Source organism: Sus scrofa, chromosome 18 (assembly GCF_000003025.6).
Source record: "Sus scrofa isolate TJ Tabasco breed Duroc chromosome 18, Sscrofa11.1, whole genome shotgun sequence".
Classification (NCBI taxonomy): domain Eukaryota; kingdom Metazoa; phylum Chordata; class Mammalia; order Artiodactyla; family Suidae; genus Sus; species Sus scrofa.
The window spans coordinates 767,704-787,410 of record NC_010460.4 but is presented as its reverse complement, the minus strand read 5'-3'; the positions used below and the strand labels follow the sequence as shown (position 1 = coordinate 787,410).

Genomic DNA, 19,707 nt, shown 5'->3' with positions numbered 1-19,707 from the left:
CTGGTGGCTACAGCTCCGATTCGACCCCTAGCCTGGGAACCTCCATATGCCGCGGCAGCAGCCCAAGAAATGGCCAAAAAAAAAACAAAAAACAAAAAACAAAAAACAAAGAAAAGGAAAGAAAAGCAAGAAAATGGCCTCAGTGGTGAAGATCAGCACCCACAGACTTGGCCTCCACATCCTGCTGATGAAAGGCTCCTTCTAAGGCCATGCCCTCAACATCTTTATCTGAGATTTATAGCGCCACGAACTTGTGACTGATCCAGATCCTGCCCTCAGGGTCTAGAAGCCCAATCAGGTCATTACTGCCAAGTAAAGAACAATGATCCCAAAGTTCCACGGTGCTGCTTCTCTTACCTAAACAGCAGTAGCCAAAGCAGCAACATCATCTTCCTAAACGTGGAGAAAACGCTTATCAGAAAGCCGACTTCGTAGACCCACTCCCCGGAAACCCCGTGAGACTCCCGGAGTCAGCCTCAAGAGCTGGGGGTCCAGAAGGATGCGCTCTCCCTCCAGGCAGCCCCGCCCCACAGAGCCACGGCTCCTCAGCCGGGGGCCTCAGAATGTCCAGATCCCACGGGCCGTCCAGGCTCTCCGGGTGGCCCACGGTTCATACCCCATTGATTTTACTGCTGCTACCTAATCTCTTTTTCAAACTGACTGTACTTTTTCATACTCCCAGTTGTCAAATTAAAGCTTCTTATTAGTCTATTTTTTCCCAGTGCAATAAAGGAGAATAGCTCTGTTTATCACATTTGCCAAAGCACGCTGGGTACACCGGTAGATCACAACCAGCAGTTGATAAACCCAGCTGGTGATCACGAAACACGAAAATGAAGAAAAAATGTTCTGAGTGCTTCCTACAAAAATACTGATTTGGTATGCATCTTCCAGACGTCAAGAAAGCTTTAGAAGGAAAAGAAGAAAGGAGGGAGGGAGAGAGAAATGGAGGGTGGTTCCTTCTCATGCTGGGGGCCCAGCCGAGGACCCGGGGCTGCTTGGCCAAGGCCCCCAAAGGGCCAACCCAAGAAAGGCAGGGGGCGGTCTGAAACCCAAGCCCAGGCCTCTTCCAGATCCGGAGGCCCCCAGCCCAGCCAGGCCCAGGGAGGCTCTTGCTGTGGTGAGGGATGCCCTTTTCTAGAGCCAGGTCCCCTCCCCCTGGCATCTGCTCCCTCTGCTCCTGGACCCCTGAGTCCCCATCGTTGAACTTCTGGGGCTGTTCTGCGCCCAAGTTCTTGTCCAGTTACTGCCCAGTGCTCACCCCACCCGAAGCCCACCTTCCAGGCACCTTCTTGCTCCTGTCCACCCACCTCAGACACACAAGATATTTCCACCAAGAAGTTTCCATCTGTGGCCAGAACGGGGTGTTCAAGATTCCCCAGAGCTGTCCTCTGCAAGCGAGCTGGGGGCTTGGCTGGAGTCACCGCCCAAGGCAGGAGGCCTTAACCAGACCTGCCTCCCAAAATCAGCTGAGCAGACGCTGGAATGTCTTTATTCGACTGGTTTTTATTATAAGAGTAACACAAGACTGCTTTGATAAATGAAGCCATGCAAAGACACTTAAACGTATCCCGTGGACACCCCCTCCGAACGGCCTCTCGTTCTCCCAGAAGACATCAGCGGTCCTTTTCACACCCTTCCTCGCGGTCACACAGGAAGGAGAAAATGTGCGCTTCCCCAGAAAACCAGATCACACTGTAACCACTGCTCCGCAACTTCCTTTTCCTACTCATCACACCATGGACGCTTTCTCGATCAGGAAATAGACATCTAACTCATTTTAAGTAGCTTTGTAACGTTCCTTACCATACATACACTACAATTTATGAAACCGTTCCCATAAACCATCCCCTGTCAGTGGATTTACAGCTGTTACAGGTTTTGCCACTGTAACTACTGTCGGATACCTCTGCTTTATATACGTGAATTTCAAAACTAAATCATCACTCGATAGGTTTTGCCAGTGTCACCAACGCACAGGCGGACCATCCAAGCACCTTGGCGCCCGTCTCCCCGCCTTCTCACCAACTCGCATGTTACTCACCGTTTTGACTTTCAGCGATCGGAGGGTGAGGTTTACAGCTGTGTTTTTCTGATCACTACTGAGGGCAAACACATTTTCACATAGTATGGGGACCACTTTCACTTCCTCTTCTGCAAATTACCATTCACATCTCACCCAACTTCTTGTGGAATTCTTAGCCTTTTTCTTACACCGCGTGAGCTCTTTATAATTAAGAATACAAACCTTTGGTCCGCAGCGTTGCTAATGGTTTCTTCAGTCTGTTTATCCCGCAGCATACGGAGGTTCCCAGGCTAGGGGTCCAATCGGAGCTACAGCCACCGGCCTACACCATAGCCACAGCCATGCCAGATCTGAGCCGTGCCTGCAACCTATACCACAGCTCACGGCAACACACCAGATCCTTAACCCACTGAGCGAGACCAGGGATCGAACCCACGTCCTCATGGATACTAGTAGGGTTCATTCACCATGAAGCCACGATGGGAACTCCTGTTTGTCTTTTTTATAACTGTGGTAAAATGTCCATAAAAAGCGCCATCTTCACCACCGCCAGGTGCACAGCCGCGGAGTACTGAGTCCATCGGCCCTGCTGTGCAGCCTCACCGCCACCATCTCTGGGACGTCCCCGTTTCCCCCAGTGAGACTCTGTCCCCATTAATCACGGACCCCTTTGCCCTCCCCCAGCCCCTGGTGCCCCCACGCTTCCGAATCTACTCCTCTAGGGACCTCATACGAGTGGCATCATTAAGTATGTGTCCTTTTGTGACCTGTCTGTTTCACTTAGCACGGGGCTCTCGAGGTTCCCATGCTGTAGCCCCTGCCAGAATTCCCGTTCTCAGGCTGAATAATGTTGCGCTCTGTGGATGAGCCACACTGCACTTATCCACTCACGTCCACCGACGCCTGGGCTGCTTCCGGGCCGCTGTGAATAACGCTGCTGTGAACGTGGAGATACGAATGTCTATTTGAGTCCCTGCGTCCCCTTTCTTTGTGTTTTTACCAAGAAGGGGAATTGCTGGATCATGTGGGAACTTTATTTTTAATGTTTTTTGGAATCACCATACTGTTTTCCACAGCAGCTGCACCATTTCACATTCCCACCAACAGCGCACAAGGGCTCCGATTTCTCCACATTCTTGATGAGAAATTGTAATTTTCTGGGGTGGTTTTTTTTAATAGTAGCTACCTGAATAAGTGGGACGTGCTAACGGTGTCTTTTGATGTTTCTTTATAAAGTATCTTATCATAAGCATTTTAACTCTGCTGAACAAGGTTGGTTGGGCTTTTTGAAAATTCGTAGGATCACGCATATCTACCTACCCAAGAAAACGAGGGAGGAGAGAGCGAGGAACCCTGAGTCCGACCCCAGAACACGCAGGACCCCACTCACTGGCCTTCCCTTGGTGCTGGTCGTGGCTGCCAGCCCACACCCCTGCCCACTCCACACCCACTGCCAGGGTGAATCGTGGCCACCTCAGATCCAGGCCAGGGCCTTCTTTTATTGCTCTGTCAGTCTGCTCTGCCTCTCCAAGCCGGCCCTTAACTGTCCTAGAGAAAACTCAAGCATTGTCTGTCACCACAAATCAAGGCCTCGTATTGCTATTTACATTTAAATTGCTTCCCTTTTCCAAAGAACTCAAAGCTATTATCGGATATGATGCTAATGTGATTCCATGCCAGGGAGGCACGCTGAGGTTAGGGAAGGCCAGCCTCCTGGAGTAGACGTGACTTCCAGGCCTGCTCTTTGTCAAGGGCAGAGGGAGGGAATGGGGCTGCGGCTTTTATTCTGCTGGTGCCATCCTGGTCCCCAATTAAACTAAACGTGCACACTGGTTTCCTCTATCATCAAACTTCACCAAGTCAGGGCAGATGCTGTATTTTTTTAATGAAATTATTTTTTAAAAAAGCTGCCTCCAAATAAAAGCTTCACGAGGTACAGTAGCAAGGAGCCGAGGTGGGATCCAGCAAGAGGCCTGGCCGAGCAAGGTCGCTGCACAAAGGTGCTCAGGTTGGCCAACCTCGTGACAGCCACAAATCTTGTGACCTCAGATCACAAAGTTTCTGTCCTGCTTTCCCTCAGCCCAGGTCACCGCTTGTCATAACCTGCACAGAATTCTCCCCGCAAAAGAAAAAAACACACAACAGAACCATCCAGACTGTCAGCCAGGCACGTGAGCTGGGGAGACACTGACACAGGGTTGTTCTGTCTTGGCGTCTGTACACCGAGGGATGCTCGCCACACCTGGGTTTGGCCTTCAGACCCTCAAACAGTGTCCCCTGAGGGCCTGGTGAGGACAAGCGACTCAGGAGAGGTTGGGCAGAGGGATGGTTCACCTTGGAGGGCCTTGCTGGACTGGACAAAAGGGTCCCAGGGGCCACACATCCCCACAAGTCGCCCCCCCCCCGAACAGGCCCCATGTTTGCACAGAGCCAGGTGGAGCCAGGGCACCTGTGCCAGGTGATAAGCGCCTCGGGCAGGATCCGGGCAGGGACAAAACCACTCCCGAGCACACACATAAACAAACAAACGAACAAACGACAGAGACAGCGAGGGAGAGGTGACCTCACGCTGGTCCTCCAGACGTCGACCCAGACGCCGACCCAGAACCCACGCCCAGACCCCGGCCCTGGCCAAGATTTCTTGGTGGGTGTTCTAGCCTAACCCTCTCAGGGAGGGAGGGCCCACCACCAATGAGTGCAGGGCCCGGATGTGCTGCCCGTCCAATGGGACCCTGGGCCTCCTAAGAGGCACTGCTCTGAGCAAAATGGTTCATGATGCAGGAAGCCAGGCACACTCCCCGAGCCCAAGACCGGGAAGGTGCTCGGCCCTGACATTTTAGGTCCCCCTTGGGGCTAGAGCCCCACCTGAAAACACAAAGCACCAGATGTCTTCTTCTCCGCCCAGTAAGAGAGGAAGAGAGGGGCTGAGGATGAAAAGCTTGCCCACTGGTGCAGGGCAGCAAAGTGGGAGAGCAACAGGGCAGGCAGAGGAGTGAGGGCTCAGGGTGGCGAGGTGTGGGCGGGAGGGCTCCCTCCCTCCAGGTGGGGCTCTCATCTCATCATCCCAGGGCACCAGACCCCACCACCTACTCCTGTGACCCTTCTCGCGAGTCACCTGAAAATACGGAATATGCTACAGATACAGAGGCAGACCCAGAAAGAACCTGTCTCATTTCCACTAATTTTCCATTTTCTCTCCTTTTAATAGCGTCCAGAGAAGTGTCAGCTCCACAACGCTCTTCAGAAGCATCAAACAAAAAGAACCTGACCTAGAACCTTCACTCTGCACTGTGAAGCCACCCTGGAGGTTGTCTTGGGTCAGCAGGACAGGGGCAAACCCAGACCCTCAGCCGCGCATGGGACAGGACCTGCACTTACCGTCTACACAGGTCTCAGAGGGTCTGCACAGCCCGTCCTCGAGTAAGCAGCCTGGGGAGGAAGACAAAGGACAAAGGAGTCAGAGCCTGGAGAAGAGCAACGTACGCTGGGGCCACGGCCCCTGGCCCCTGAGTCCCCGGGGAATAGCGCAGACCTGCCTGCGCTCTTTGGGTTTGGCTGTTGAGAGGACTCTGGATTGTCTGGGAGCCAGAATCAAATGCCCCTGACCAGAGGGAGCAAAGAAAGGCCAGCCCCGCTGCTCCATCAGAAGCCAGGCACCATCGTCCTGTCCCTGTGGCGGCAGGGAGGGGCCGTCCACCTGAGGGGCCTTTCCAGGTGAGAGCAGAGGGAGCACAAGGGGTGGGCTGTTCGGGCAGACGCCTCCTTGCCCATAAACAGAGGGGCAGCAGGGGCGGGGGTGTCCAGAGAAGGGGGCCATCCTGCGGTGCGTTCGGGTCCATCTTAATTGCAGGGAACGGACAAGAGAAAACCCGTCCCGGTGGGGTGAGCCGGGGGCGAGGATGCGAAGAGCAGGAGCATCGGCCTGACCCTCAGGACCCCGCTGTAGTCGTGCCTGCCCCGGAGGAAGCTGTGAGCCAACAAAAGCCAGACATCTTTGGAACATACTGTGCTTCTCCAGCTGACGAACTCCTATTCATCCACTAAGACCCATTTCAAAATTCCCCCACGGACTCAAGCTCCCTTGACTAGACCCGCCAATTAGCTCTGTCCAGGCATCTGCTATGGACTCTCCACACTGTGTTGTGACGTCAACTTAAGAGTACAACTTGCCTGAATATGCGATTCTAAAGGTTCGGATCCACATAAATTGATCTTTCTATCCTCTGCCACTCTGTGAATGGCTCCCCCTATGCCTGGCGATCGGCAGGTGCTCGAGTGAGAGAGGATGACAAGCAGGAGGAGGTTTTCAGTGCAGGGGCTTTCGCCCCCAGAGTCACTGTGCAGTCTCCAACCATGACTTCCCTCGTCAGGGAACTGCTCTAGGCCCTTAGAGCTGAAGCTCTCACTCCTTCAAGAAGCCATGGACTGGGGACGGCGCAAAGCCAGGATCTGCACAGGATGCAAAAGCAAAGAGCCTCCCACAACCGAGAATGCAAGAGAGGAGAGAACTGCCTGAACCCGCGAGAACGAGCAGTCTCACTGTGCCCTTAAGACAGCGTCGTGGGCCAGACCTTCAGTGCCCCGTTGAGAGCAGAAGCACCCAGGTGCAGGCCCTGGTCGCAGAGCCGCAGTGAGCTGAGGCCCTTGGGCCTCTGCCCTAAGCACAGACTCGGGCTTCCTGCAACAACCCTGCCTCATGAGAAGAGCGCTTCCTTTTTAGTCGCATTTCAACACACACCTGCACCTCCTACTTCATCTGTGAGCGGCCCCCGGTGCTGAGCTCCTGTCAGCTTCCCGTCCCGAGCCAGGGCGAGTGGCGAAAATGTCAAACACACCCCCGAGAGCGCCTGGCACAGGGGGACCAATCTGGCTCCCCCCAGAGTGCTGACCTTGAGGAGGTCACCGGGCTCTGGCGGTCTCAGCACCGTGAGCAGCGCAATCAGGACCTGGTTAGCTGAGCTCTGACTCCGCTCAACCACCCACGGGGAGGAGGGCACTGCTGGAGCCTCTCCCACAGCTCCAGGCACCCAGGCCGTCCCCTCTGCTGCTGCCCAGGACTATTAGATGCTGTGGAAGGCCTCGAAGAAGGCAAGCCTTGGGCCAGGGCAGCTGCAGGGCTCGGCAGAGAGTCGCCCACTGTAAGAAGTCTGTGTGGTCACATGGCAGGGGCAGGTGGCCCTGCTAGAAAAGGCAGCGGGAAAATGCTCTGTTCGCTTCCTGTCCTGCTCTAATCACGCTGACAGCCAGACACGATCTGACCAGGACCTGCCCGCAGTCCACTCTGAGTCCCAACCTTGAACAGCAAGGTGCTACTGCACCTGAGTTGGTCCCGTCCAGGGAACTGGAGAGACCACATCAGAAAGGCCTCCACCCGCGGCACGGCCAGAGCTGAGGGCGCTGTCACACTTCACCCAGCCGGGCCACATGCCCATCTGACTGCTAATTTACTCATGTTGCTGTTTGCTCTAAAAATAAGAGACCACGTTTCAGTTGAGCTATCAGCCCTAATTCACCGAGAGGCAGAGCTTGGTTTGGACGCGCTCCTGCCCCCAGGTCGCCCCCCCACCCCGCCCCGCACTATCGTCAGTCATCACCGCCCCCAGGTCAAGCACTGAACGGTCTCCGTCCAGATGTTGCTCTGAAGGCAAGAGTTAAATCCGTGAAAATAGCCCACGGCCGGCCATCCGCCCTGCACGTCCTGGGCCGGGGCTCAGACGGAATTCCCCCCCATAGGGTGTGGGCCTCGCTCCACGAGGCCCCCGTGCACGCGAGGACAAAGCACGCACACAGAGACGTGGCCACACCGAGGGGCCGCCGTCCAGGTTCTGCTTCCCTCTACCTTCTCAGAACACTGAGGACTATCTCGTCGCCCTCTCGGTGTCTATTTTTCTTATCCTATTTGGAAATAAAGTGGATCCAGCTCTTCGGAAGGGAGCCCAGCCCACCGCTCCCAAGAGACCTTTAAAAGGATTTTGTATTTTGCAGTGGAAACAGCCCATGTGTGCCCAGCCCCACCTCCTGCCCCCAACCCTGCCCCCCAACTCCTGGGGTCCCCAGGTCTGCCTCTGCTGCAGGGGCCAGAGGGGGGCTCCGGCCCCACGACTCCGTCAGCTCCGGCCCAGGCGCCCTTCTGGGTCTGGTCTTCTCACCTGACCAACCAGAATCAAAGGAACTCCCTGCCCTGCCTCGGGGCCTTCGCAGAAGTGCTGAGAAACCCATAAACGTGCACGGACGTAACAGAGGTTTTGTGACTGAAGAACACGAGGAAAAGATGAATGTAAAGAAGAAAATAAAAACTAAAATTCTGGATCAAGGCAAGAGGAAGATTCTTAGAAACCAAGAGTATTCTCACCCAATTTTGTGGAAACAGCGGATAACGCTACTAAGCCAAGAAGGGTTTAGTATCGTGACCAAATAAACCCCCGGCGAGTTCCGCCCGGCACCAGGACTGCCCCGCAGGGCTTGTAACAAGTGTGTGGTCGTTTTCCCAGAGGCAGTTTCCCCCAGTTAGCAAGTCTTCCTGCGCGTGGATTCTCCACTCCTCTGTCGTCGACCCCCCCCCCCCCGGGTGAACCAGAGGAGGCAGCGACTGTCCCGAACCTCATGCAGTCTCACTCCCAAGCTCCGCCAGCGGGACACTGTGCCCTGTGCTTCCCGCCCCGGGTCCGTCCTGCAGCAGCCGTGCAGGGCCCTGATCCCGCCTTACGGATGAGGAAACCCGGACTCAAAAAGGTGACTAATGCGCCCACAGCCAAAGCCCGGGTGGTCTCTGCCGCAAATGTGCTCTCCCCCCAGTCCACACCGTGCCAGGTAAGAGGGGTGTGATCCCCGCGGTTACCTGAGCAGAGAGAGGCAGGGTGAGGCCACCGGGACTTTCTCCTGGGGGAGCGGCGCGTCCTGACCGCAGCCTGCAGGTCTCAGCTCCTCCCTTGCCCTGCAACCCTCTCTGCGGCTCCTCCCTTGCCCTGCAACCCTCTGTGCGGCTGGCGTAGAGCAAGTCTGGAAAAGAGGGTCCCTGTATCATTCAGCCAGCCGCCTGCCCTCGGGAGGGAGGGAGGGAGGAGAGCCCCTGCGCCCGCGTGCTCCTCCCCTGCTGCGGCTCTGCTCCTGGTCCCGCAACCTGCCCCAGCGCCCAGGAGCAGCTCCCAGCCCCGCAGAGAGGGTGGCCACTCGGAGTGGTCAGCTGGCAGTGCCGGGCTCAGTGCCCTTGGCCGCCTGCAGATAATGGGAGGTGAGGCCAAGCCTGTCCTGTGAGCTGGGTACCAGGAGCAGGGCCTGCCTGATGGCACCCCCAGGAAGCCCAGGGTGGGCAGAAATCTATTTGGGTTTTTTTTTTTTCTTTCTTTCTTTCTTTTCTTTTCTAGAAGCTGTATGTGTGTGTGTGGCACTTTGTGTGTGAAGGTTCCGGTCTGGCCCAAGGGCTGAGCACCCGGCCCTGAGAGGGGAGCAAGGCAGGCCTGCCAGCCGGTGTGACCCTGAGCACAGACTCCCCACAGCGGTGCCAGGCCAGTGGGGTCCCCAGGCACCCCCAGACCCAGAGCTAGCACAGACCCCCTCCGCTCCTCTCCCTTCCCGCACAGGTGGACTCTCACGGCTCCCGGTCACCGTCACTGTCCTGCTCGTCCTCCATCAGGCCTCCCTGCAAGCAGGGCAGGTGCTCGATAGGTAAACTGGGAGAGACACAGAGGGAGCTCCCAACGGGAGCTGGACAGAGCCCCCAGGGCCTCCATTCCCAAGGCGAGGAGTCCACACCTCAGAGTGAGGCTCATGGGTCAGTCACTCCCTTTGCCCAGAAAAGTGGCATCAAAACCCAGGCAAAGGCTACAAGGATTTAAGGACCTAGGTGTCCACCCTCCTTCCGTGACCTCCCGAGGGCGCAGAGGTCCAGGGTGGGGGCGGAGAACTTCCTCTCCTCCGCCTGGACCCTGGGCCCTGCCACCCTGGGGAGGGCCACCTCCTGCTGCCGCCGCGGGTGGAGGCTGAGCGCCCAACCTCGCCCCCACCCTGACCGCCGCAGGAACTGGGGCGCCGGCCGCTGGGCGACGTCAGAGACGGCTGTCACCTGGGCCCCTGGACCCAGGGCCGAGGCCAGCACCATGTCCTCCTGGGGGCCCGTGCTCACTCACCCAACAGCCAGCTCTTAAAGCTCAGCGCACAGTAGGTGCTAAAGACAACAGTGCTCTTCCTGATATGAGAGTTTTTTCCAAGAGTTTCATCTCGCGAATTTCTGGGTTATTTTAATGTTTCTTTTTTTTTTTTTTTACCACGACATCTTTGCGAGGCATATGTAAACAAGTAACAACCCACTTAGTGAAAGAAAACAGTGCCCCATTTCCTCCCGAAAGGAGCCGTTTCCTTTATCACCTCTTCTGGTTTACTCAGTTATGCTCCAGTTCTTCGCTGGCCTCTCGCAGCCGAGCCAACCGCGCGGCTTAGCACCTTCCGAGTCTGAGAGGCGCGTGCCCTTCGAGGAGCAGCAGACGGCACGACAGCCCGGAGGCCCCACACCCGGGCCGGGAGGGACGGGCCCGCCGCAGCTGTGAGAACGGCTGTCTTCTGGTGGGAAGCCCTGCCCCCGACCCCGCAGGCCTGGTCCTTCCAATTCGCCCACCCCAGGTCTGGGAGGCAGGAGGCCTGGGGACAGGGGCGCCGAAGAGGGCTGGCTTTCTCACCTCCCACAACCTAACAAAGCACCGGCACAGGCGCTCAAGCTGCTCTGGGTCTAGAGGTGACGGCACAGCTGGACGCCTGCGAAAGAGGGGCCCATGGGACGTCCACGTGGTGGAGAAGCCACAGCCGCCCAAAGAGGCCACCCGGCCTGCGCCGGAGCCCAGCCCAGACAGAAACGACACTCGTGGCAAGGAGGCACCTGGTGTTGGGACGCTCCGAATAGTTCGTCTTATCTGCTTCCATTCCTGCCCCTACAGGTCTGAGCACCAGGCAGAGCAAAGCTTCTCCCACAGGCAGTGAGTTAGCAGCCCATAGGCGCCGAGCACACAATAGGCCTGGGGAATGCTCGGCGCCCCCGCCCCTTCCCCAGGACAGCCCTTCAAGTTTAAATCCGCTCTTCAGACAGCTTGCAGTCCAACCTCCCTGCTCTCGCCTCGGCCACCTCGTCTAGACCCATCCGAAGGCGAGGCGCCCTGTCAGGACAGACCGGAGACCAGGAGCGACAGGTCACCTGCAGAGACCGGTCCTCCTCCCCTGGTTCTGACCACCACCCCCCCCCCGGCCCCGACCCACCCAATCACAAGTGCTTGAGGCCAACAAGCGGCCGGGGGCAGAGAGAGGAGCCAGATCCGGGCGCTCCTGGTACGAGGAGGCCAGCCTCCCTGAGCCCGCAGACCACGGCCACGTGCTTCTGTTAAGTAACATGCTGCTGGAACCCAGCCACCTGCTCGCCCCTCACCTACGGCTGCTTTTGTCCCGCAACAGCTGAGTTCGATACCTGAGACAGACACCGTGGGCCTGCAAGACTCATTTACAGAAAACGTAGCTCACCCTGCTGTCTCAGAAGGAAAGCAGCTTGCTCACAGGACCGAAAGGAGGTTCGAAACTAGGAGAAATGGGTGAGGACCAAGACAGGACCCTCCAGGACACAGCACAGGACGCAGCCACCCCCACGGGCTCAGCAGGGGGCAGGCCCATGCTGCTCTGGAGCCTCCCTTCTCGCCGCGCTGGCTCAGAGCTGTGGCATCGGCAAGAGACTGGCCTCGCCCGCGTCAGTGGCCTTGTGTCACCCGCACAGTTCACACAGGGGCAGCCACCGCCCCCCAAACCCAGACTGCACTGCACAAGAGCACACGGGACTTACCGGGGACCCATGACGCCAGGGACTCCAATTTCACATGGGAACACAAGCTGTGCTTTGCAAAGTCACCGCTGAGCCACCCAGCCTGGACCATCCTGGACCACTGCCACCACCGGCCTCTGGACCCCAAGAACAGGGCACTGTCCTCTCCCTGAGGAAATTCAGAGTGTGCCCCCAGCCTAGGTCCCTGGACCCCACCTGCGCAGGTCCAGCTGCCCGCCAGCCCCCAGCTGCCCTTCCCTCAGAGATTTAAGAAACTCCTGGTCCCTCTCCTCCCTGTCCAAGTCTCCATACTCCCTCCATGGCCCTGGACACGGCAGGCCTAACCCAGTGCTGAGGAGCGGGGGGAAAACAAGGCAGCAGAGGGCGGTGGCAGGAGGGCAAAGCCACCAGCTTGGCCGCTTCCAAACCAGAAGCTTCCTGCACTTAAACTCCCTGAAGGCAAGCGAGCTGAGTGCCAGGTGATGAGAAGACTCAGTTACAGCACTAAACACCGCAAGTTTGACCTGGGGCCTGGAAAAAGCTTTGCTCAGCAAATAGAGAATTTTAGGTGAGTCACGTTCCCACTGGCAAGCCCCGTGTTCTCTCTGCTCCTGTTACTTAAACCATCACTGCAGAGTTTCCCTATTATGAATCCTAGAAAATGCAGAAAATCACAGAGAATAAAGGAATACCAGTTACTGCATCACACACAGTTAACACCCCTTTTAATGTCTTGGTTTGGGTCATTTTTCTTTACCTATTTAAAAGAACGGGGATCACACTTACACATAATCCTATAACCTGCCCTTTTTACTTATAACACATTGTAAACCATGCCTGGTCCTTAACATTTCTCATTCTCATCATCTTGAATCACAGCAGAGTAATTAATTCTTGAACATAATCTATTTAACCAACTCCCTCTTTACACTGTTTCCAATTTTCCCATTTAAAATAATGCTAAAAATGTATATCTTACACACACACACACACACACTAGAATTTTACTAGAATATTACTCAGCAATTAAAAAGGATGAAATAATGCCATTTGTAGCAACATGGGCGTACCTAGACATTATCACAGTAAGTGACGTAAGTCAGACAGAAAAAGACAAATATCAAATATTATATATGGAATCTAATTTTATTATTTATTTATTTACTTTTGTCTTTTTGCCTTTTCTAGGGCCACTCCCGCGGCATATGGAGGTTCCCAGGCTAGGGTCTAATCGGAGCTGTAGCCACCGGCCTACACTGCAGCCACAGCAACGCGGGATCTGAGCCGCATCTGCAACCTACACCACAGCTCAGGGCAACGCCGGGTCCTTAACCCACTGAGCAAGGCCAGGGATCAAACCCGCAACCTCATGGTTCCTAGTCGGATTCGTTAACCACTGCGCCACGACGGAAACGCCTGGAATCTAATTTCAAAGGGATACAAATCAACTTATTTACAAAAGAGAAACAGACTCACAGATTTTGAAAACAGAAGGGAAACGTGGGGAGAGGGGGATAAATTAGGAATTCGGGACTAGCAGATACACACAGCTACACATCAAACAGGTAATCAGCAAGGACCCGCTGCCGAGCACAGGGAACTACTCAGTGTTCTGTCATAACCTACATGGGAAAAGAATCTGAGAAAAATGGATACCTGTGTGTGTATAACTGACTCACTTTGCTGTACACCTGAAACTAACACAACATTGTAAAGCAACTATAACTCCAACTAAAAAATAAAAATAATAATGCTGTAACCAGCAAATCTGGGGGGGGGTCTTTTTTTGCAGTGGGGAGGGCAAACCTGTGGCATATGGAAGTTCCCAGGCTAGGAGTCGAATCAGAGCTATAGTTGCTGGCCTACACCACAGCTCACAGCAATGTAGGATCCTTAACCCACCAAGAGAGGCCAGGGATCGAACCTGCATCTTCATGGATACTAGTCGGGTTCTTAACCTGCTGAGCTGCAACGGGAACTCCTGTAATCAGCAATCTCGATGGTTAATTCCTACAGGATTTCTGATTTTTCCTTTTAGGACAAATTTCTATATACAAAGAGAATTCCAGACTTTTAAAGGTCTGTGTGTAAGATTTCTCACTTTGTTGAAGACTAAACATCACCCTCCCGGCCTGAGAGGGTGCTTAGGAGAATGCAAGGACAAAAGTCAAGTTGAAATAGCCTAGAAACAGAAGCGCTGAAGGACTGCTACCGCCCCGAACCACTCGGGGACGCTGTCCTCCTCTTGTCTCTACCTCGCGGGGCAGGAGCCCTAGTGATCAACAGTCAGAAAACAGAATGGAGGTAAAATACAGTAGGCAGGACTTCGGGGCACACCTGGCAGAATGAAGCCTGAGGCCATGTGCAGAACCACCCACGGACTTACGCACACGCTGAGCCGCCCGGATGGTCGGGAGCCTCGCATTTAGATGCCATAGAGAATTCTCTGTGGCCCTGCTCCCAAGCCGTCCTTTGCCCAGAAGTGCGCCCTCTAGTCACGCCCAGCGGTCACATGCGTGATGTGCACGCTGTCGCTTTCACAGTCTAGTAGTACTGTGAAAAACAGTAGTAACTAAAAGAAAGCTACCCTAAGCCAAGACGCTAAAGCACATTTTGTTGGGAAGCACACATTGCTGCCTCTGCCTCTGGCGAGGCGACTTCGTTTCTGAGCTGGGCTGTGAGAGGAGGAAAAGGAAAAGCCAGAGGGTAAAGTCAGAAGAAGAGAGGAAGGCTGCCCCCAGGCTCTGAGCCTCAGGACCTCCACCTGCCAATGGGGGGAACTCAGGGCCGGTGTGGTCCCCACAATGGGGGAGGCTAAGCAGCACTGGCTCTGTGCCCCAATGACCACTGCCATGCACCCACCAAGGGTCCGAGGTGCGTCAGGACAGACACCAACCGGGGGCGAGTGTGGTCTGCAGGCGGCCAGGAGGTTCAGAGGAGCCGGTGTTTCTGACGGCTCAGCATGTGCTGGGCGCCCGGAGCACCTGGGGCAGCATCACAGCTGTCATGTGACCTGGGGGACGATCCTCCAGGGAAGCAGACATGGTGGGGGGGGTGGTGCCAGTGCGAGAAGAGAGACTGGGTGTCCAACCTGCCCTGAATGACTCCAGTGAAATAATCAGGCAGGTCAGACGCAAGAGGAAAAGAATAACGTGAGACACGAGAAAGGGCCCCTCCCCTCTGGGAGGCCGTGGTGACAGGTCAGGAGGAAAGGGCCTGTGCTCTGGGCCCTGCAGTCAGACAGATGAGGGGTTGAGCTGAGTTCTGCCCTGGACCCGTGCTCCAACTCAGCAGCTGAGCAGCCAGGAGGCGGAGGGTATGAGTCAGGCCAGGAGGAGAGGACGAGGGCCTGGAAGTCCCGGAGACCCCAGGGAGGTGCAGTGAGCATATCCCAAAGCGTGAGCCCCAGAAGATTCTGCAAGTGAGAATGTGGAGGTAAGAGCAGGCGCTGGGGTTGGGGGTGAAGGGGGACGCAGAGGAGGGGAAAGTGAGGCTCGGAGGCCACAGCAGAGCTGAGCGAGGCTGGACACCCTTCCTCGGGGCCACGTTCAGGGCAGGAGAAGACACAGTGAACGCCTGACAAGCCTCTTTCCATACTGGACCCTGCGGTGCAGGCCAGGAGACTTTCCCACAGAGAAGGAGGCAGGACAGCTGTGGGCGTGCAGGCCTGCCTCCCGCGCCGCCCCGTGGGAGGTGCGCAAACGCTCCCGAGTCGGTTCCCTGATGCAGTTCAGGGACCCAACGTCCAGCCCATCTCCCCGTTCCACCAGCCAGTTAAAAGGTCAAGGTGACGCAAGCCCAGAGCTCGTGCCCTTGCAGGAAACGGGAGCAGAACCGCACACGTGTGGAAACCAGCTCTCAAGGATCTTTCTGATCCTCTCTCTTCTCCTTCCCCCTGGTCTCCACCGCCTCGTCCGCATCTACAATCCGGGCTCTGCTGACAGCACACCGTAGGAAAAGGCAAACCGCCAGCCAGCACCCGGCAGGCAAGGCTGAGCTCACTGGCAGCTCGCGGCGCGAATGCGAGGCACCCTGTCTTTGTCTGGCATTGGCAGGCTGGCCCGAGGCCCCGAGCGGCCACACACAGGGGAGCGCTGAAGGTGACATGCCAGCAGATCTGCCTAGAGGTTGGCACGGGGGAGACGATGCTCGTGGCCAGCCTGCCTGCTCTCAGAGCGCCGCGAGCCCCTGGGTGCGTCTTAACTGCATTCCGCTCAGCAAGCGCTGACTCGAGGTCCTTCACGGGCCTTCCGTTAAAACCCGCAAACACAGGTGAGCTGCAGAGTTCTGTCCCCAGAAGCCACGCAGGGAAGCACACCCTCACACTGCTGACGGTGACACATCAGGAACACCTCAGGGCCGCCCGCCGCCGGTGTCAGGCACATGCCAGGAAACCGGCCTACCTTGTGCGCTAGGGGACGCTGCTCTGCGCCGGATTCCCAGAGGGAACACTCGATTCGCTTTTATTTCCGTGGCTCTGCATTGCAGCCTCTCCCTCTGGGGTCCCCCACAGCCTCAGTGACAGCGAATGACTGCGTGTCCCAGGTGCTCTGAGGAACTCGGACGTCGCTTACTCGCACCCACAGCAGGGGCTCGACGTGTGAGTAACCCCCCACGAACACCTCGCTCCCCAAACTCTCACTTTCTGACCCTCGCGAGGTCAGGAGAAAGGTATTTTACCTTTTCCACTGGGCAGCAGCTCACGGAGAGCAGACGTCCTCCCATGTGATGAGAAACGCTAGACTTCCACACAGAAGAAGCAACCATGTCCTTACAAAGAGGAGACGGGCCGGAGGAGCAAGGTCACTAGAGTCGACCCGGTGGGAAGGTGAAAGGCTACGTGAGCAAGGAAACAGAGAGCGGCCGCCGGAGGGTACGGGCTCCTTCTCAGGCAGTGAACCGGCCAGGAAGCGCCGGGTGCCTTGCTCTGCGCCGGATGGGAGCCAAGGCACTGGGCTGCCTTCCGACAGCCCCTGCGGCGGCCCTGCCGCTCGCACACGTGAGGCCAGACGCGGTCTGCAGCGTCTCTCCAGCCCAACACGTGCAACTGATCACGACTTTCAACTTGCTTCTCTCAAGTCAAAGGCTGGAGACAGCGGGCAGGGACGGGAGAGGCAGAAAAGGCCAGGGTGACTTTCCTTCTGGGGTCTGTGCCTCCACTCTCTCTCCTGAGGTGCAAATCACCGCAGACGCGTCTCCTCCCCATCCTAGGACCTGTTTCTCCTCCTTTCCCCGCTTCTCTCAAAGCACAAAGAGGCGGCTGATCGAGCCGATGGGTCAGGACTGGCAGCAGGTGCATCACAAAGGCGGGTCCCAGAATTGGCACCTCATCCTCACCCCGTCCCAGGGCCTATGGGGCACGGCCTGGCTCTGCGACTCCAGGTGAATGACTGGGAAAAGGCTCCCTAGTGAGAGACGAGCGTGCTGATGACATCAATTTACGCAGAAGTCAGAAGGTGAGCGAGAACCCGCCCATCACAGAACCATCTGTCCAGACAACCCTGCTAAATGCCTTGTAGCCTCAGCAGAGACCCAAAGGCCTGACACTGCACAGGCCTTGCCCCCCAGCCGACACGCAGAGCCCCCTCCACGTCTCCACTCAGGCACCACGCCTCCTCCGCCCCAAGGAGCAGCACAGGCATGGCTGCGGGGACACATCCTCTGGGCCTCCAGGGAAACTGGGTGGATATCATAGTACGTAAAAAGATGTCATCGAACGCAAAAATTCTGGCAAAGGCAAAACTATAGAGACAGGAAAAAGATCAGCGGTTGCCAGTGGTCCAGGGAGTGGGGAGAGAGACCTGACTGGGTGAAGCACAGAGCATTTTTTAGGGCAGTGAAACTTCTCTATAGACTTACTGTAATTGTGGACACATGACTCCACACGCCTGTCAAAACCACTGAACTTACAGCACAAAGACGAACCCTAATGTATGCAAATTTAACCAAAAATTAATAGGGAAGCAGGGGGACCCCAGGGTGGAATGAAGACTATAGCAAAAGAATCCACCTGTGTGACAAATGTGAGAAACCACTCACCTCAGGGCTGAGGGAAAGACGCTAATCCAAGAAACTCCAGAAATGAGGGGAGCCTGTAAAACTAAAGGCAGAAGAGACTGGGCACAAGGCCTGTATTCTAGCTGGCAGTTCTGACACTGCCACACGCATACGCCCAAACGCAACAACATGGCAATGGATGGCAGCTGGGGGGGCAGACCTCTTGGTGTTGGGGGTGGTTACAGAAGCTAAGGGAGGACACCGAATGGCCCCCTGGCGATGGACTAGAGCTGGAGAGACGGGTAGGAGCTGGTGTTCAGCCTAACGCAGATGCAGACGGTCGGAGGGAGAAGTGTGTATAAACACGGTTGTGTGCAGCACACTTCTCCTTGCTCTGCCGGCTGAGCTGTCCCCAAGCAGTGACACCACGGCAGCCTTGAGCACACCAAGTGCTGGTATCTTGGCCTCTAATCCCACTCACGAATAAAGGACACCAGGGTCTCCCAGAGAAAGGGTGAATTCCGGGGCTGGGGCAGGAAATACACCAGATGGGCCAGAGCACCTTGTGGTGGTGGAAAGAAAGGAAGTGCTCAAAAGAGAAACGGCCATCTAGACGGGCGTGTTCAGAGAGCCAAGTGAAAGAGCCCCCAGTGACCAAAGCTGGAAAAATCCGACCAAAATGCAAAGTAGCGGGTTAGTAACCTAAGTATAAAAGGAACTACTGGATAAATAAATGAGGAAAAGAAAGAATCAGAAGTAATGCGTGCAGATGTTCCGCCTCGAGCAGGGGAGCATACTGCGCCCACTCCTCAGGGGTGGGACCTGCAAAGCGACTCCCTCCCAAGGGGGACGGTGTGGAAAGAGGGAAGGGGGCACCTGGCAACCGCACCTCAGCCAGGAGCCCAAGGTCAGCACTGACGGAGACGGGCTGTCCGGCCTGCGTGTGCCCTCGAGGGGATGTGGCGAGAACAGCACTCACCGCTGTGGTCTTCCTCCCAAACTCACTCTACCCCAGTCCCATCGAGAGGAAAATACCAACAAATCCACACCGAGGGACCTTCCACAGAACATCTGAGCAGCACTCCCCGGAACAGTCAAGGTCACACAAACAAGGGCAGTCTGAGGAAATGCCAGGGCCAAGAGGAGCCCAAGGGGACACGATGACTAAATGACTAAATGCTGCGTGGTACCTGGATGGGCTCCTGGAACAGAAAAGGGACAGTAAGCAAAACTAAGGCAACAGCAATGAATCAATATGGGTTCATTAGCTACAATAAATATACTACCCCAATGCAAGATAAGAGGGGAAACAGTGTGGGGAATGGGGAACTCCCCATACTGTCCTCACAGGGTTTCTTGTAAATTTAAAAATGTTCTTTAAAAAAAGTGTGTGTGTGTGTATGAGAGAGAGAGAGAGAGTATACATAGTATGGCCACACAATGGAATATCTGAAACCATCAAAAAAGCTATTTGTTAATATTTCTTAATCTAATAACACACTTATGCTACATTAAGTTCTAAAAAGCTAGCTACAGACATGAAGGGCGTAAAAATTAGCACTGAAACATGTGTGGTCTTTTACGTTGAGCGGGGGATATACTGCCATTTTGTTTTCTTCCTTTTTTTGAATCTATGTTTTTAAACATGTTATTGCCTTTGCAGTATGAAAAATTCTATAGGTTATCAGCTATTAGACTTATAAAAAGTCACTGGGTAAAAGAAAGGAAGAAACAATCCCAAATTCTTCCATCTGAAGGTGGTTTTGACTGCTCCCTGGTTCAGCCCATCGCCCCAAGAAAACCAAAAGGCCTGGCTCATTTCCTTCTTGCTTGTTTTTTTAGGGCCGCACCCACGGCATACGGAGGTTCCCAGGCTAGCGGTCAAATAGGA

At 55.6% G+C, this 19,707-nt stretch overlaps 1 protein-coding gene across 1 annotated transcript in view; it reads right to left on the bottom strand.

Moving 5' to 3' along the window:
• The window catches only part of PTPRN2 (protein tyrosine phosphatase, receptor type N2), a 668,485-nt gene that overhangs the window by 602,199 nt on the left and 46,579 nt on the right, over positions 1–19,707 (bottom strand). Inside the window, exon 2 of the mRNA XM_021079161.1 lies at positions 5,405–5,455. Within this exon, the coding sequence (XP_020934820.1) occupies positions 5,405–5,455 (51 nt within the window). The remainder of the gene's footprint in view (positions 1–5,404; positions 5,456–19,707) is intronic.